We start from the raw sequence: 20479 nt of genomic DNA, 5'->3' as shown, positions 1-20479 counted from the left end.
AGTTACCTTCCGTTGTTTCTAAACGAGACGAATTGAATGAAGGACACCCGTAGAAACCAAATATGGCAACCTGCACGAGGATTGTAAAAGGTCAGTTCCACGAACTGTTTTTTTGTTGTTGTCTGTTCTCATGCAATTCAACTATTACAATAAAATATCGACATATATATGAACTTGCCAATACATTGCCGGGTTAGTTCTTAGCTGCCGACTTGGGCCAGTAGCTAATTAGCGAGGTTAGATTTTTAGCAAGTTCTAGTGTCTTAGCTACTATCGCCAGTATATGACTAACTAACCAGTTGTGTTGTTTTTACGCTTAAATCGCGTCCATAAATGTACCACTGTGCGCTAACTCATTTTCTAGTGTGGTTAACTGACCTGCCCAGCAGTGTCTATGCTGGTGAGCGTGATGACACAATCAATGTCTGACATTGTATCTACGAGTACGACTTGTTTTGAATACGATTCCTGTATTTTTTTTTCGTCACCTAACGTTACTATGCAAACCTTTTGGTATGTTGATTTCATGTTTCTAAGTTGGCTAAACTTCACAGATTGTCGGGTGAAATGCGTCTATACTTTAAACAATCAATCAGCAATAAAGGCTGTATCACAACCGGCCGTGATTTGGGGTCTCATAGGGCGGCGTCGTCCTGGTTTGGCCAGTGTATGTCGTCATTGTACATAAGAGTTTGTTCTTAACTAATTGCCTGGTTAGAAAAACATACAATTAACTGGACAGCTGAAACGTCCAGTGGTGGAAAAGGTACCAAATGTTCATATTTGAGTAAAAGTAAAGATGGTGATAACTGACCTGATATATCCAGCTGACTGGTTGACCAGGGAAGGTAACTGACCTGATATCTCCAGCTGACCAGGGAAGGTAACTGACCTGATATCTCCAGCTGACTGACTGACCAGGGAAGGTAACTGACCTGATATCTCCAGCTGACCAGAGAAGGTAACTGACCTGATATCTCCAGCTGACCAGAGAAGGTAACTGACCTGATATCTCCAGCTGACTGACTGACCAGGGAAGGTAGCTGACCTGATATCTCCAGCTGACCAGGGAAGGTAACTGACCAGATATCTCCAGCTGACCAGGGAAGGTAGCTGACCTGATATCTCCAGCTGACCAGGGAAGGTAACTGACCTGATATCTCCAGCTGACCAGGGAAGGTAACTGACCTGATATCTCCAGCTGACTAGGGAAGGTAATTGATCTGATATCTCCAGCTGACTGACTGACCAGGGAAGGTAACTGACCTGATATCTCCAGCTGACCAGGGAAGGTAACTGACCTGATATCTCCAGCTGACTGACTGACCAGGGAAGGTAACTGACCTGATATCTCCAGCTGACCAGAGAAGGTAACTGACCTGATATCTCCATCTGACCAGAGAAGGTAACTGACCTGATATCTCCAGCTGACCAGGGAAGGTAACTGACCAGATATCTCCAGCTGACCAGGGAAGGTAGCTGACCTGATATCTCCAGCTGACCAGGGAAGGTAACTGACCTGATATCTCCAGCTGACCAGGGAAGGTAACTGACCTGATATCTCCAGCTGACTAGGGAAGGTAATTGATCTGATATCTCCAGCTGACTGACTGACCAGGGAAGGTAACTGACCTGATATCTCCAGCTGACTGACTGACCAGGGAAGGTCACTGACCTGATATCTCCAGCTGACTGACTGGCCAGGGAAGGTAACTGACCTGATATCTCCAGCTGACTAGGGAAGGTAACTGACCTGATATCTCCAGCTGACCAGGGAATGTAACTGACCTGATATCTCCAGCTGACTGCTGACCAGGGAATGTAACTGACCTGATATCTCCAGCTGACTAGGGAAGGTAACTGACCTGATATCTCCAGCTGACCAGGGAAGGTAACTGACCTGATATCTCCAGCTGACCAGGGAAGGTAACTGACCTGATATCTCCAGCTGACCAGGGAAGGTAACTGACCTGATATCTCCAGCTGACCAGGGAAGGTAACTGACCTGATATCTCCAGCTGACCAGGGAAGGTAACTGACCTGATATCTCCAGCTGACTGACTGACCAGGGAAGGTAACTGACCTGATATCTCCAGCTGACTATGGAAGGTAATTGACCTGATATCTCCAGCTGATTGACTGACCAGGGAAAGTAACTGACCTGATATCTCCAGCTGACCAGAGAAGGTAACTGACCTGATATCTCCAGCTGACTGACTGACCAGGGAAGGTAACTGACCTGATATCTCCAGCTGACTAGGGAAGGTAATTGACCTGATATCTCCAGCTGACTGACTGACCAGGGAAGGTAACTGACCTGATATCTCCAGCTGACTGACCAGGGAATGTAACTGACCTGATTTTCCAGCTGACTGACTGACCAGGGAAGGTAACTGACCTGATATCTCCAGCTGACCAGAGAAGGTAACTGACCTGATATCTCCAGCTGACTGACTGACCAGGGAAGGTAACTGACCTGATATCTCCAGCTGACCAGAGAAGGTAACTGACCTGATATCTCCAGCTGACCAGAGAAGGTAACTGACCTGATATCTCCAGCTGACTGACTGACCAGGGAAGGTAGCTGACCTGATATCTCCAGCTGACCAGGGAAGGTAACTGACCAGATATCTCCAGCTGACCAGGGAAGGTAGCTGACCTGATATCTCCAGCTGACCAGGGAAGGTAACTGACCTGATATCTCCAGCTGACCAGGGAAGGTAACTGACCTGATATCTCCAGCTGACTAGGGAAGGTAATTGATCTGATATCTCCAGCTGACTGACTGACCAGGGAAGGTAACTGACCTGATATCTCCAGCTGACTGACTGACCAGGGAAGGTCACTGACCTGATATCTCCAGCTGACTGACTGGCCAGGGAAGGTAACTGACCTGATATCTCCAGCTGACTAGGGAAGGTAACTGACCTGATATCTCCAGCTGACCAGGGAATGTAACTGACCTGATATCTCCAGCTGACTGCTGACCAGGGAATGTAACTGACCTGATATCTCCAGCTGACTAGGGAAGGTAACTGACCTGATATCTCCAGCTGACCAGGGAAGGTAACTGACCTGATATCTCCAGCTGACCAGGGAAGGTAACTGACCTGATATCTCCAGCTGACCAGGGAAGGTAACTGACCTGATATCTCCAGCTGACCAGGGAAGGTAACTGACCTGATATCTCCAGCTGACCAGGGAAGGTAACTGACCTGATATCTCCAGCTGACTGACTGACCAGGGAAGGTAACTGACCTGATATCTCCAGCTGACTATGGAAGGTAATTGACCTGATATCTCCAGCTGATTGACTGACCAGGGAAGGTAACTGACCTGATATCTCCAGCTGACCAGAGAAGGTAACTGACCTGATATCTCCAGCTGACTGACTGACCAGGGAAGGTAACTGACCTGATATCTCCAGCTGACTAGGGAAGGTAATTGACCTGATATCTCCAGCTGACTGACTGACCAGGGAAGGTAACTGACCTGATATCTCCAGCTGACTGACCAGGGAATGTAACTGACCTGATTTTCCAGCTGACTGACTGACCAGGGAAGGTAACTGACCTGATATCTCCAGCTGACCAGAGAAGGTAACTGACCTGATATCTCCAGCTGACTGACTGACCAGGGAAGGTAACTGACCTGATATCTCCAGCTGACCAGGGAAGGTAACTGACCTGATAACTCCAGCTGACTGACTGACCAGGGAAGGTAACTGACCTGATATCTCCAGCTGACCAGGGAAGGTAACTGACCTGATATCTCCAGCTGACCAGGGAAGGTAACTGACCTGATATCTCCAGCTGACTAGGGAAGGTAACTGACCTGATATCTCTAGCTGACCAGGGAAGGTAACTGACCTGATATCTCCAGCTGACCAGGGAAGGTAACTGACCTGATATCTCCAGCTCGGGTCAGTGTGACTTTTTTCCGTTGGAAAAGTATTCAGACCCCTTGACTTTTTCCACAAAAAAAGTCAAGCGGCAGGGTAGCCTAGTGGTTAGAGCATTGGACTTGTAACCGGAAGGTTGCAAGTTCAAACCCCCGAGCTGACAAGGTACAAATCTGTCGTTCTGCCCCTGAACAGGCAGTTAACCCACTGTTCCTAGGCCGTCATCGGAAATAAGAATTTGTTCTTAACTGACTTGCCTGGTAAGCTATACTGTTACACTGGCAATACTTAAGAACCTCCAATAGTCAAAGGTAAATGAAATACAGATCGGATAGAGAGAAATAGTCCTATAATTCCTATAATAACTACAACCTAAAACTTCTTACCTGGGAATATTGAAGACTCATGTTAAAAGGAACCACCAGCTTTCATATGTTCTCATGTTCTGAGCAAGGAACTGAAACGTTAGCTTTCTTACATGGCACATATTGCACTCTTACTTTCTTCTCCAACACTTTGTTTTTGCATTATTTAAACCAAATTGAACATGTTTCATTATTTATTTGAGGCTAAATAGATTTTATTGATGTATTATATTAAGTTATAATAAGTGTTCATTCAGTATTGTTGTAATTATTACAAATAGATAAATAAAAACCGGCCGATTAATCGATATCGACTTTTTTTGGTCCTCCAATAATCGGTATCGGCCATTGAAAAATCATAATCAGTCGACATCTAGTTGACAGTGCATGTTAGATCAAAAACCAAGTCACGAGGTCGAAGGAATATTGTCCGTAGAGGTCCGAGAGAGAATTTCTGCAACATCGAAAGTCCCCAAGAACACCGTGGCCTCCATCATTCTTAATGGAAGAAGTTTGGAACCACCAAAACTCTTCCTAGAGCTGGCCGCCTGGCCAAACTGAGCAATCAGGGAGAAGTTCCTTGGTCAGGGAGGTGAACAAGAACCCGATGGTCACTCTGACAGAGCTCCAGAGTTCCTCTGTGGAGATGGGAGAATCTTCCAGAAGGACAAAAAGCACCTAAAGGACTTTGACCATGACAAACAAGATTCTCTGGTCTGATGAAACCAAGATGGAACTCTTTTGCCTGAATGCCGTGCGTCACATCTGGAGGACACCTGACACCTTCCCTACTGTGAAGCATGGTGGTGGCAGCATCATCATGCTGTGGGGATGTTTTTCAGCCGCAGGGACTGGGAGAGTAGTCAGGATCGAGGGAAAGATGAACGGAGAAAAGTACAGAGAGAGCACACAGCCAAGAAAATGCAGGAGTGGCTCCGGGACGTCTCAATGTCCTTGAGTGGCCCAGCCAGAACCCGGACTTTAACCCGATTGAACATCCTTGGAGAGACCTGAAAATAGCTGTGCAGCGACGCTCCCCACCCATCCTGACAGAGCTTGAGAGCATCTGCAGAGAAGAATGGGAGAAACTCCCCAAAGACAAGTGTGCCAAGCTTCTAACATCGTACCCAAGAAGACTTGATGCTGTAATCGCTGCTTGAACAAATTACTGAATAAAGTACTTATGTAAATGTCTGAGTGCATATGTAAATGTCTGAGTGCATATGTAAATGTCTGAGTGCATATGTAAATGTCTGAGTGCATATGTAAATGTCTGAGTGCATATGTAAATGTCTGAGTGCATATGTAAATGTCTGAGTGCATATGTAAATGTCTGAGTGCATATGTAAATGTCTGAGTGCATATGTAAATGTCTGAGTGCATATGTAAATGTCTGAGTGCATATGTAAATGTCTGAGTGCATATGTAAATGTTGTATTTCAGTTTAGTATTTTTAATGCATTTGCAAAAATGTCTAAACCTGTTTTTGCTTTGTCATTATGGGGTATTGTATGTAGATTGAGAGTTAAAACGATTTGATCAACTTTAGAATAAGGCTGTAACGTAACAAAATGTGGAAAAAGTACAGGGGTCTTTCCCAATGCACTGTATGTATGGAAGGTTTCCATCAAACCATAAGAAGTGCTGTCAAAGTTATTGACTTGAAATGGATTTACCCTCAAGTGAAAGTCACCCAGTGAAATACTACTAGAGTAAAAAGTATTTGGTTTTAAATGTCCTTAAGTATCAAAAGTATAAATTAATTTCAAATTCCTTATTTAATTAGCAGATAGCCAGGGGCATAATTAAACATTATGATTTGTGTTTAGTGAGTCCTCCAGATCAGAGGCAGTAAGAGATGACCAGGGATGTTCTCTGTTTAGTGAGTCCTCCAGATCAGAGGCAGTAGGGATGACCAGGGATGTTCTCTGTTTAGTGAGTCCTCCAGATCAGAGGCAGTAGGGATGACCAGGGATGTTCTCTGTTTAGTGAGTCCTCCAGATCAGAGGCAGTAGGGATGACCAGGGATGTTCTCTGTTTAGTGAGTCCTCCAGATCAGAGGCAGTAGGGATGACCAGGGATGTTCTCTGTTTAGTGATTCCTCCAGATCAGAGGCAGTAGGGATGACCAGGGATGTTCTCTGTTTAGTGAGTCCTCCAGATCAGAGGCAGTAGGGATGACCAGGGATGTTCTCTGTTTAGTGAGTCCTCCAGATCAGAGGCAGTAGGGATGACCAGGGATGTTCTCTGTTTAGTGAGTCCACCAGATCAGAGGCAGTAGGGATGACCAGGGATGTTCTCTGTTTAGTGAGTCCTCCAGATCAGAGGCAGTAAGAGATGACCAGGGAAGTTCTCTTGATAAGTGTGTGAATTGGACCAGTGTCCTTCTTCTAACCATTCGAAATGTAACAAGTACTTTTGGCTGTCAGGGAAAATGTATGGAGTAAAAAGTACATTCTTTTCTTTAGGAATGTGGTGAGGTAAAAGTCAAATCTTAACGGCGTTATCTCACTGCTGTTATTGTTTTTGTTGCCAAGCTAAGGAAAGGCCCGCAGCCTTGTGGGGGAACATTACTGTACATATTGTGCTCTTATATCGTGCATGCTTAGATGTCTGAGGGAGAAATCAAACTGTTTGTTGTTTGCGTTAACTTCTTTGTTGTAATATCGTAAATTTAATGTGGTTGATTCACCATTTAAGGATTCCAGCTCGAAGTGACTTGCTATGTGGTTGGTTTTCTCTTAGTTTTAGCAGGATGCCAAAGACATCTCCTGGTGGCTGGTGGTCCAACATATAAGAGTGTTTTTCCGGTTGCACTCAGACATCTTCCTGTTAGGACCTATGCTGCCGCGAAGTAAGTCATTTAACACACACACACACACACACATCGAATGTTCTCCGTTCACAGAGTCAGATGGAATATAAAATGTGTTGTTTACTGAATGGGCATTTACACATAGGAAGGCATGCATTTATCTTAGACATTATTATTCACCATCAGACAAAAAAAATCACAAACATATTTCATCTCTACAGGGAGTCCATTGAGATGAAGCATCTATTTTTACAGTCGTGTACAACATTTTTGAGAATGACCTCTGCAATCCACCCTGTTATGCTGTCAATTAACTTCTGGGCCACATCCTGACTGATGGCAGCCCATTCTTGCATAATCAATGCTTGGAGTTTGTCAGAATTTGGGGGTTTTGTTTGTCCAGCGCCTCTTTAGGATTGACCACAAGTTCTCAATGGGATTAAGGTCTGGGGAGTTTCCTGGCCATGGACCCAAAATATAGATGTTTTGTTACCCGAGCCATTTAGTTATCACGTTTGCCTTATGGCAAGGTGCTCCATCATGCTAGAAAAGGCATTGTTCGTCACCAAACTGTTCCTGGATGGTTGGGAGAAGTTGCTCTCGGAGGATGTGTTGGTACCATTCTTTATTCATGGCTGTGTTCTTAGGCAAAATTGTGAGTGAGCCCACTCCCTTGGCTGAGAAACAAACCCACACATGAATGGTCTCAGGATTCTTTAATGTTGGCATGACACAGGACTGATGGTAGCGCTCACCTTGTCTTCTCCGGGCAAGCTTTTTTCCGGATGCCCCAAACTATCAGAAAGGGGATTCATCAGAGAAAATGACTTTACCCCAGTCCTCAGCAGTCCAATTCCTGTACCTTTTGCAGAATATCAGTCTGTTCCTGATGTTTTTCCTGGAGAGAAGTGGCTTCTTTGCTGCCCTTCTTGACACCAGGCCATCCTCCAAAAGTCTTCGTCTCACTGTGCGTGCAGATGCACTCACACCTGCCTGCTGCCATTCCTGAGCAAGCTCTGTACTGATGGTGCCTCGATCCCACAGCTGAATCAACTGTAGGAGACGGTCCTGGCGCTTGCTGGACTTTCTTGTGCACCCTGAAGCCTTCTTCACAACAATTGAACCGCTCTCCTTGAAGTTCTTGATGATCCGATAAATAGTTGATTTAGGTGCAATCTTACTGGCAGTAATATCCTTGCCTGTGAAGCCCTTTTTGTGCAAAGCAATGATGACGGCACGTGTTTCCTTGCAGGTAACCATGGTTGACAGAGGAAGAACAATGATTCCAAGCACCACCCTCCCTTAGAAGCTTCCAGTCTGTTATTCGAACTCAATCAGCATGACAGTGATCTCCAGCCTTGTCCTCGTCAACACTCACACCTGTGTTAACGAGAGAATCACTGACATGATGTCAGCTGGTCCTTTTGTGGCAGTGCTAAAATGCAGTTGAAATGTTTTTTGGGGGATTCAATTCATTTGCATGGAAAAGAAGGACTTTGCAATTATTTGCAATTCATCTGATCATTCTTCATAACATTCTGGACTATATGCAAATTGCCATCATACAAACTGAGGCAGCATACTCTGTGAAAATGTATATTTCTGTCATTCTCAAAACGTTTGGCCACGACTGTACATTACAATTCAAACAGAATAATAAAACATGTGTATAAAACATTATAATTCATCACACAATATACCAAAATTAACATATTTAATAAAAACACATTTTTCTCTCTCTACAGGACATTGAAATAACACACGTTTTTTTCTCCACAGGACATTTAAAAAAGACAAAAAAGATGAGAAAGAGAAAGAAGAGAAGAGAGAGCGGAAGCCTATAGACAACACAGGTCGTCACAAACCGTACGGGCTGACGGCGTGGGCGCCGGTGGATGACGTGTACGTGACCAGGTTCTACCCCAAGCCGGTGTACGAGACCGCGGTGGCCGTGGACATGCTGAAGAGTTTCCAGACGCTGGACTACACAACTATGGACCAGCCTGTTTATATCAACCTCAAGTTGGACATGAAGCTGGAGAAAAAGGTACGGACGAGCAAAATAGAACTATAGAACAGATTTTTTTTTAAACATTTTTAGTTCTTCTCTTTGGAGAAAAGAAATCACTCCCTCGCTTTTTGAGCAACTGTTCATGAACAGTGTTAGTTTGTTTATCTTTATTTAACCAGGCAAGTCAGTTAAGAACAAATTCTTATTTTCAATGACGGCCTAGGAACAGTGGGTTAACTGCCTTTTCAGGGGCAGAATGACAGATTAGTACCTTGTCAGCTCGGGGATTTGAACTTGCAACCTTCCGGTTACTAGTCCAACGCTCTAACAACTAGGCTACCCTGTCACCCCGTGTAGCAGATCAAGACTGAAGATGTGAAGATATTCATCAACCCTTGATAGGATAGTGGTGCAGTTTGCTTCAAAAATTTAATTAAACTTATTGTCCTAACAAGGGGTGTTGAATATCTTCAAGGAATTCCTCTCGCTTGTTTTGTCTTCTGAATTTGTTTTGTCTTCTGAACTCCAGTCTAGCTGTGGTTATGGCAGAGCTGATGCCTGCAGGGAACGATGAAACCAGATTCATATAGAAAGAGGGAGTTTGGCCAATGCTGTGTCTGTCTGAACGTTCAGAGAGTACCACTTGTAGAAATTTAGGGTTATGGAGTCAAAGCCCAGGTGTTGATCCTGTAGAAATACTGAGGGTTATGGAGTCAAATCCCAGGTGTTGATCCTGTAGAAATACTGAGGGTTATGGAGTCAAAGCCCAGGTGTTGATCCTGTAGAAATACTGAGGGTTATGGAGTCAAAGCCCAGGTGTTGATCCTGTAGAAAAGCTGAGGGAGACATGCAAGAGTGAACAAAAACTCCTCCCAGTCGACTGATAGTCACAAGAAATGCCTACATGAAGTGATTTCTGGGGCAACACAAGCTATTGAAGTGATTTCTGGGGCAAGACAAGTTATTGAAGTGATTTCTGGGGCAACACAAGCTATTGAAGTGATTTCTGGGGCAAGACAAGCTATTGAAGTGATTTCTGGGGCAAGACAAGTTATTGAAGTGATTTCTGGGGCAACACAAGCTATTGAAGTGATTTCTGGGGCAACACAAGCTATTGAAGTGATTTCTGGGGCAAGACAAGCTATTGAAGTGGGCTGTACTCATTTTTTTCTACCCAAGGACATTTAATTTCTGTAGAATTTTGTTAAATAAATTGTTGCAAATATAATTTGAGTGTTATTTGTTGTATTAGGGTACCTTTATCTGTTAGTGTTGAAATGAAGATCACATATCCTAATGTCCAAAATATGTAAAAAAAAATAAATAAATAAAATACACAACTTTTCAGGGGTGTACGTACTTCCTCACAGTGCTGTATCATTAATACAAAAGTTGAAAAATGTGTGTAACAATCATAGATTGAAACGCAGAATAATTTCAGAGCACCCGAAACTAAGAAAACATTTGAATAGTTGATTTAAAGAAGAGGTTGGGTTGTGTCTCAAATGCCACCCTGTTCCCTATATAGTGCACTACTTTCACCAGGGCCCTATGCCACCCTGTTCCCTATATAGTGCACTACTTTCACCAGGGCCCTATGCCACCCTGTTCCCTATATAGTGCACTACTTTCACCAGAGCCCTATGCCACCCTGTTCCCTACATAGTGCACTACTTTCACCAGGGCCCTATGGCACCCTGTTCCCTATATAGTGCACTACTTTTACCAGGGCCCTATAGACTCTGTTTAAAAGTAGTGCACTACGTACTGGCTGGTGTGCCGTTTGGGAAGTACACTTTGTGTTGTCATGGTGACCATTGTCATGGATGTCTAGGAAGGTAAATATTGTTTAGTCAAATCCAGATTTCTTCATCTGTTATGCGCATATTGTTTTTTTTAATGTAGACTGAGTTCACAGCAGAACAAAGATGTACAGTATTACCTGTTTGGTTAGAATCAGAACAGATGTACAGTATTACCTGTTTGGTTAGAATCAGAACAGATGTACAGTATTACCTGTTTGGTTAGAATCAGAACAGATGTACAGTATTACCTGTTTGGTTAGAATCAGAACAGATGTACAGTATTACCTGTTTGGTTAGAATCAGAACAGATGTACAGTATTACCTGTTTGGTTAGAATCAGAACAGATGTACAGTATTACCTGTTTGGTTAGAAGCAGAACAGATGTACAGTATTACCTGTTTGGTTAGAAGCAGAACAGATGTACAGTATTACCTGTTTGGTTTGAAGCAGAACAGATGTACAGTATTACCTGCTTGGTTTGAATCAGAACAGATGTACAGTATTACCTGTTTGGTTAGAATCAGAACAGATGTACAGTATTACCTGTTTGGTTAGAAGCAGAACAGATGTACAGTATTACCTGTTTGGTTAGAATCAGAACAGATGTACAGTATTACCTGCTTGGTTTGAATCAGAACAGATGTACAGTATTACCTGTTTGGTTAGAATCAGAACAGATGTACAGTATTACCTGTTTGGTTAGAATCAGAACAGATGTACAGTATTACCTGTTTGGTTAGAAGCAGAACAGATGTACAGTATTACCTGCTTGGTTAGAATCAGAACAGATGTACAGTATTACCTGTTTGGTTAGAATCAGAACAGATGTACAGTATTACCTGTTTGGTTAGAAGCAGAACAGATGTACAGTATTACCTGTTTGGTTAGAATCAGAACAGATGTACAGTATTACCTGTTTGGTTAGAATCAGAACAGATGTACAGTATTACCTGTTTGGTTAGAATCAGAACAGATGTACAGTATTACCTGTTTGGTTAGAAGCAGAACAGATGTACAGTATTACCTGTTTGGTTAGAATCAGAACAGATGTACAGTATTACCTGTTTGGTTAGAAGCAGAACAGATGTACAGTATTACCTGTTTGGTTAGAATCAGAACAGATGTACAGTATTACCTGTTTGGTTAGAATCAGAACAGATGTACAGTATTACCTGTTTGGTTAGAATCAGAACAGATGTACAGTATTTACCTGTTTGGTTAGAAGCAGAACAGATGTACAGTATTACCTGTTTGGTTAGAAGCAGAACAGATGTACAGTATTACCTGTTTGGTTAGAATCAGAACAGATGTACAGTATTACCTGTTTGGTTAGAAGCAGAACAGATGTACAGTATTACCTGTTTGGTTAGAAGCAGAACAGATGTACAGTATTACCTGTTTGGTTAGAATCAGAACAGATGTACAGTATTACCTGTTTGGTTAGAATCAGAACAGATGTACAGTATTACCTGTTTGGTTAGAATCAGAACAGATGTACAGTATTACCTGTTTGGTTAGAAGCAGAACAGATGTACAGTATTACCTGCTTGGTTAGAATCAGAACAGATGTACAGTATTACCTGTTTGGTTAGAATCAGAACAGATGTACAGTATTACCTGTTTGGTTAGAAGCAGAACAGATGTACAGTATTACCTGTTTGGTTAGAATCAGAACAGATGTACAGTATTACCTGTTTGGTTAGAATCAGAACAGATGTACAGTATTACCTGTTTGGTTAGAATCAGAACAGATGTACAGTATTACCTGTTTGGTTAGAAGCAGAACAGATGTACAGTATTACCTGTTTGGTTAGAATCAGAACAGATGTACAGTATTACCTGTTTGGTTAGAAGCAGAACAGATGTACAGTATTACCTGTTTGGTTAGAATCAGAACAGATGTACAGTATTACCTGTTTGGTTAGAATCAGAACAGATGTACAGTATTACCTGTTTGGTTAGAATCAGAACAGATGTACAGTATTTACCTGTTTGGTTAGAAGCAGAACAGATGTACAGTATTACCTGTTTGGTTAGAAGCAGAACAGATGTACAGTATTACCTGTTTGGTTAGAATCAGAACAGATGTACAGTATTACCTGTTTGGTTAGAAGCAGAACAGATGTACAGTATTACCTGTTTGGTTAGAAGCAGAACAGATGTACAGTATTACCTGTTTGGTTAGAATCAGAACAGATGTACAGTATTACCTGTTTGGTTAGAAGCAGAACAGATGTACAGTATTACCTGTTTGGTTAGAAGCAGAACAGATGTACAGTATTACCTGTTTGGTTAGAAGCAGAACAGATGTACAGTATTACCTGTTTGGTTAGAATCAGAACAGATGTACAGTATTACCTGTTTGGTTAGAAGCAGAACAGATGTACAGTATTACCTGTTTGGTTAGAAGCAGAACAGATGTACAGTATTACCTGTTTGGTTAGAATCAGAACAGATGTACAGTATTACCTGTTTGGTTAGAATCAGAACAGATGTACAGTATTACCTGTTTGGTTTGAAGCAGAACAGATGTACAGTATTACCTGTTTGGTTAGAATCAGAACAGATGTACAGTATTACCTGTTTGGTTAGAATCAGAACAGATGTACAGTATTACCTGTTTGGTTTGAAGCAGAACAGATGTACAGTATTACCTGTTTGGTTAGAATCAGAACAGATGTACAGTATTACCTGTTTGGTTAGAATCAGAACAGATGTACAGTATTACCTGTTTGGTTAGAATCAGAACAGATGTACAGTATTACCTGTTTGGTTAGAATCAGAACAGATGTACAGTATTACCTGTTTGGTTAGAATCAGAACAGATGTACAGTATTACCTGTTTGGTTAGAATCAGAACAGATGTACAGTATTACCTGTTTGGTTAGAATCAGAACAGATGTACAGTATTACCTGTTTGGTTAGAATCAGAACAGATGTACAGTATTACCTGTTTGGTTAGAATCAGAACAGATGTACAGTATTACCTGTTTGGTTAGAATCAGAACAGATGTACAGTATTACCTGTTTGGTTAGAATCAGAACAGATGTACAGTATTACCTGTTTGGTTAGAAGCAGAACAGATGTACAGTATTACCTGTTTGGTTAGAATCAGAACAGATGTACAGTATTACCTGTTTGGTTAGAATCAGAACAGATGTACAGTATTACCTGTTTGGTTAGAATCAGAACAGATGTACAGTATTACCTGTTTGGTTAGAATCAGAACAGATGTACAGTATTACCTGTTTGGTTAGAATCAGAACAGATGTACAGTATTACCTGTTTGGTTAGAATCAGAACAGATGTACAGTATTACCTGTTTGGTTAGAATCAGAACACCTGTTTGGTTAGAATCAGAACAGATGTACAGTATTACCTGTTTGGTTAGAAGCAGAACAGATGTACAGTATTACCTGTTTGGTTAGAATCAGAACAGATGTACAGTATTACCTGTTTGGTTAGAATCAGAACAGATGTACAGTATTACCTGTTTGGTTAGAAGCAGAACAGATGTACAGTATTACCTGTTTGGTTAGAATCAGAACAGATGTACAGTATTACCTGTTTGGTTAGAAGCAGAACAGATGTACAGTATTACCTGTTTGGTTAGAATCAGAACAGATGTACAGTATTACCTGTTTGGTTAGAAGCAGAACAGATGTACAGTATTACCTGTTTGGTTAGAATCAGAACAGATGTACAGTATTACCTGTTTGGTTAGAAGCAGAACAGATGTACAGTATTACCTGTTTGGTTAGAATCAGAACAGATGTACAGTATTACCTGCTTGGTTTGAATCAGAACAGATGTACAGTATTACCTGCTTGGTTAGAAGCAGAACAGATGTACAGTATTACCTGTTTGGTTAGAATCAGAACAGATGTACAGTATTTACCTGTTTGGTTAGAAGCAGAACAGATGTACAGTATTTACCTGTTTGGTTAGAATCAGAACAGATGTACAGTATTACCTGTTTGGTTAGAATCAGAATAGATGTACAGTATTACCTGCTTGGTTTGAATCAGAACAGATGTACAGTATTACCTGTTTGGTTAGAATCAGAACAGATGTACAGTATTACCTGCTTGGTTAGAATCAGAACAGATGTACAGTATTACCTGTTTGGTTAGAATCAGAACAGATGTACAGTATTACCTGTTTGGTTAGAAGCAGAACAGATGTACAGTATTACCTGTTTGGTTAGAATCAGAACAGATGTACAGTATTACCTGTTTGGTTAGAAGCAGAACAGATGTACAGTATTACCTGTTTGGTTAGAAGCAGAACAGATGTACAGTATTACCTGTTTGGTTAGAATCAGAACAGATGTACAGTATTACCTGTTTGGTTAGAATCAGAACAGATGTACAGTATTACCTGTTTGGTTTGAAGCAGAACAGATGTACAGTATTACCTGTTTGGTTAGAATCAGAACAGATGTACAGTATTACCTGTTTGGTTAGAATCAGAACAGATGTACAGTATTACCTGTTTGGTTTGAAGCAGAACAGATGTACAGTATTACCTGTTTGGTTAGAATCAGAACAGATGTACAGTATTACCTGTTTGGTTAGAATCAGAACAGATGTACAGTATTACCTGTTTGGTTAGAATCAGAACAGATGTACAGTATTACCTGTTTGGTTAGAATCAGAACAGATGTACAGTATTACCTGTTTGGTTAGAATCAGAACAGATGTACAGTATTACCTGTTTGGTTAGAATCAGAACAGATGTACAGTATTACCTGTTTGGTTAGAATCAGAACAGATGTACAGTATTACCTGTTTGGTTAGAATCAGAACAGATGTACAGTATTACCTGTTTGGTTAGAATCAGAACAGATGTACAGTATTACCTGTTTGGTTAGAATCAGAACAGATGTACAGTATTACCTGTTTGGTTAGAAGCAGAACAGATGTACAGTATTACCTGCTTGGTTAGAAGCAGAACAGATGTACAGTATTACCTGTTTGGTTAGAATCAGAACAGATGTACAGTATTACCTGTTTGGTTAGAATCAGAACAGATGTACAGTATTACCTGTTTGGTTAGAATCAGAACAGATGTACAGTATTACCTGTTTGGTTAGAATCAGAACAGATGTACAGTATTACCTGTTTGGTTAGAATCAGAACAGATGTACAGTATTACCTGTTTGGTTAGAATCAGAACAGATGTACAGTATTACCTGTTTGGTTAGAATCAGAACAGATGTACAGTATTACCTGTTTGGTTAGAAGCAGAACAGATGTACAGTATTTACCTGTTTGGTTAGAATCAGAACAGATGTACAGTATTACCTGTTTGGTTAGAATCAGAACAGATGTACAGTATTACCTGTTTGGTTAGAAGCAGAACAGATGTACAGTATTACCTGTTTGGTTAGAATCAGAACAGATGTACAGTATTACCTGTTTGGTTAGAAGCAGAACAGATGTACAGTATTACCTGTTTGGTTAGAATCAGAACAGATGTACAGTATTACCTGTTTGGTTAGAAGCAGAACAGATGTACAGTATTACCTGTTTGGTTAGAATCAGAACAGATGTACAGTATTACCTGTTTGGTTAGAAGCAGAACAGATGTACAGTATTACCTGTTTGGTTAGAATCAGAACAGATGTACAGTATTACCTGCTTGGTTTGAATCAGAACAGATGTACAGTATTACCTGCTTGGTTAGAAGCAGAACAGATGTACAGTATTACCTGTTTGGTTAGAATCAGAACAGATGTACAGTATTTACCTGTTTGGTTAGAAGCAGAACAGATGTACAGTATTTACCTGTTTGGTTAGAATCAGAACAGATGTACAGTATTACCTGTTTGGTTAGAATCAGAACAGATGTACAGTATTACCTGCTTGGTTTGAATCAGAACAGATGTACAGTATTACCTGTTTGGTTAGAATCAGAACAGATGTACAGTATTACCTGCTTGGTTAGAATCAGAACAGATGTACAGTATTACCTGTTTGGTTAGAATCAGAACAGATGTACAGTATTACCTGCTTGGTTTGAATCAGAACAGATGTACAGTATTACCTGCTTGGTTAGAAGCAGAACAGATGTACAGTATTACCTGTTTGGTTAGAATCAGAACAGATGTACAGTATTTACCTGTTTGGTTAGAAGCAGAACAGATGTACAGTATTTACCTGTTTGGTTAGAATCAGAACAGATGTACAGTATTACCTGTTTGGTTAGAAGCAGAACAGATGTACAGTATTTACCTGTTTGGTTAGAAGCAGAACAGATGTACAGTATTACCTGTTTGGTTAGAAGCAGAACAGATGTACAGTATTACCTGTTTGGTTAGAAGCAGAACAGATGTACAGTATTACCTGTTTGGTTAGAAGCAGAACAGATGTACAGTATTACCTGTTTGGTTAGAAGCAGAACAGATGTACAGTATTACCTGTTTGGTTAGAATCAGAACAGATGTACAGTATTACCTGTTTGGTTAGAATCAGAACAGATGTACAGTATTACCTGTTTGGTTAGAAGCAGAACAGATGTACAGTATTACCTGTTTGGTTAGAATCAGAACAGATGTACAGTATTACCTGTTTGGTTAGAATCAGAACAGATGTACAGTATTACCTGTTTGGTTAGAATCAGAACAGATGTACAGTATTACCTGTTTGGTTAGAATCAGAACAGATGTACAGTATTACCTGTTTGGTTAGAATCAGAACAGATGTACAGTATTACCTGTTTGGTTAGAATCAGAACAGATGTACAGTATTACCTGTTTGGTTAGAATCAGAACAGATGTACAGTATTACCTGTTTGGTTAGAATCAGAACAGATGTACAGTATTACCTGTTTGGTTAGAATCAGAACAGATGTACAGTATTACCTGTTTGGTTAGAATCAGAACAGATGTACAGTATTACCTGTTTGGTTAGAAGCAGAACAGATGTACAGTATTACCTGCTTGGTTAGAAGCAGAACAGATGTACAGTATTACCTGTTTGGTTAGAATCAGAACAGATGTACAGTATTACCTGTTTGGTTAGAATCAGAACAGATGTACAGTATTACCTGTTTGGTTAGAATCAGAACAGATGTACAGTATTACCTGTTTGGTTAGAATCAGAACAGATGTACAGTATTACCTGTTTGGTTAGAATCAGAACAGATGTACAGTATTACCTGTTTGGTTAGAATCAGAACAGATGTACAGTATTACCTGTTTGGTTAGAATCAGAACAGATGTACAGTATTACCTGTTTGGTTAGAAGCAGAACAGATGTACAGTATTTACCTGTTTGGTTAGAATCAGAACAGATGTACAGTATTACCTGTTTGGTTAGAATCAGAACAGATGTACAGTATTACCTGTTTGGTTAGAAGCAGAACAGATGTACAGTATTACCTGTTTGGTTAGAATCAGAACAGATGTACAGTATTACCTGTTTGGTTAGAAGCAGAACAGATGTACAGTATTACCTGTTTGGTTAGAATCAGAACAGATGTACAGTATTACCTGTTTGGTTAGAAGCAGAACAGATGTACAGTATTACCTGTTTGGTTAGAATCAGAACAGATGTACAGTATTACCTGTTTGGTTAGAAGCAGAACAGATGTACAGTATTACCTGTTTGGTTAGAATCAGAACAGATGTACAGTATTACCTGCTTGGTTTGAATCAGAACAGATGTACAGTATTACCTGCTTGGTTAGAAGCAGAACAGATGTACAGTATTACCTGTTTGGTTAGAATCAGAACAGATGTACAGTATTTACCTGTTTGGTTAGAAGCAGAACAGATGTACAGTATTTACCTGTTTGGTTAGAATCAGAACAGATGTACAGTATTACCTGTTTGGTTAGAATCAGAACAGATGTACAGTATTACCTGCTTGGTTTGAATCAGAACAGATGTACAGTATTACCTGTTTGGTTAGAATCAGAACAGATGTACAGTATTACCTGCTTGGTTAGAATCAGAACAGATGTACAGTATTACCTGTTTGGTTAGAATCAGAACAGATGTACAGTATTACCTGCTTGGTTTGAATCAGAACAGATGTACAGTATTACCTGCTTGGTTAGAAGCAGAACAGATGTACAGTATTACCTGTTTGGTTAGAATCAGAACAGATGTACAGTATTTACCTGTTTTTGTTAGAAGCAGAACAGATGTACAGTATTTACCTGTTTGGTTAGAATCAGAACAGATGTACAGTATTACCTGTTTGGTTAGAAGCAGAACAGATGTACAGTATTTACCTGTTTGGTTAGAATCAGAACAGATGTACAGTATTACCTGTTTGGTTAGAATCAGAACAGATGTACAGTATTACCTGCTTGGTTAGAATCAGAACAGATGTACAGTATTACCTGTTTGGTTAGAATCAGAACAGATGTACAGTATTACCTGCTTGGTTAGAATCAGAACAGATGTACAGTATTACCTGTTTGGTTAGAATCAGAACAGATGTACAGTATTACCTGTTTGGTTAGAATCAGAACAGATGTACAGTATTACCTGTTTGGTTAGAATCAGAACAGATGTACAGTATTACCTGTTTGGTTAGAATCAGAACAGATGTACAGTATTACCTGTTTGGTTAGAATCAGAACACAGATGTACAGTATTACCTGCTTGGTTAGAATCAGAACAGTATTACCTGTTTGGTTAGAATCAGAACACAGATGTACAGTATTACCTGTTTGGTTAGAAGCAGAACAGATGTACAGTATTACCTGTTTGGTTAGAATCAGAACAGATGTACAGTATTACCTGTTTGGTTAGAAGCAGAACAGATGTACAGTATTACCTGTTTGGTTAGAAGCAGAACAGATGTACAGTATTACCTGTTTGGTTAGAAGCAGAACAGAGATGTACAGTATTACCTGTTTGGTTAGAATCAGAACAGATGTACAGTATTACCTGTTTGGTTAGAATCAGAACAGATGTACAGTATTACCTGTTTGGTTAGAATCAGAACAGTATTTACCTGTTTGGTTAGAATCAGAACAGTATTTACCTGTTTGGTTAGAATCAGAACAGTATTACCTGTTTGGTTAGAATCAGAACAGTATTACCTGTTTGGTTAGAAGCAGAACAGATGTACAGTATTACCTGTTTGGTTAGAATCAGAACAGATGTACAGTATTACCTGTTTGGTTAGAATCAGAACAGATGTACAGTATTACCTGTTTGGTTAGAATCAGAACAGTAGTATTACCTGTTTGGTTAGAATCAGAACAGATGTACAGTATTACCTGTTTGGTTAGAACAGATGTACAGTATTACCTGTTTGGTTAGAATCAGAACAGTATTACCTGTTTGGTTAGAATACAGTATTACCTGTTTGGTTAGAATCAGAACAGATGTACAGTATTACCTGTTTGGTTAGAATCAGAACAGATGTACAGTATTACCTGTTTGGTTAGAATCAGAACAGATGTACAGTATTACCTGTTTGGTTAGAATCAGAACAGATGTACAGTATTACCTGTTTGGTTAGAATCAGAACAGATGTACAGTATTACCTGTTTGGTTAGAAGAACAGAACAGACCTGTTTGGTTAGAAGCAGAACAGATGTACAGTATTACCTGTTTG

General features: G+C 40.4%; 1 protein-coding gene across 1 annotated transcript in view; it reads left to right on the top strand.

Annotated features, from left to right (window-relative positions):
* LOC139411885 (mitochondrial ribosomal protein L1) overlaps positions 1 to 20479 on the top strand; it is a 56133-nt gene continuing 35654 nt past the window's right edge. Inside the window, exons 1-3 of the mRNA XM_071158634.1 lie at positions 1 to 90; positions 7011 to 7119; positions 8860 to 9127. Of these exons, the coding sequence (XP_071014735.1) occupies positions 63 to 90; positions 7011 to 7119; positions 8860 to 9127 (405 nt within the window). The 5' untranslated portion in view covers positions 1 to 62. The remainder of the gene's footprint in view (positions 91 to 7010; positions 7120 to 8859; positions 9128 to 20479) is intronic.

Source organism: Oncorhynchus clarkii, chromosome 6, assembly GCF_045791955.1.
Source record: "Oncorhynchus clarkii lewisi isolate Uvic-CL-2024 chromosome 6, UVic_Ocla_1.0, whole genome shotgun sequence".
In the NCBI taxonomy this organism is placed as follows: Eukaryota; Metazoa; Chordata; class Actinopteri; order Salmoniformes; family Salmonidae; genus Oncorhynchus; species Oncorhynchus clarkii.
Note: the sequence above shows the minus strand (reverse complement) of the source record. Positions and strands in the feature narration are given on the sequence as shown.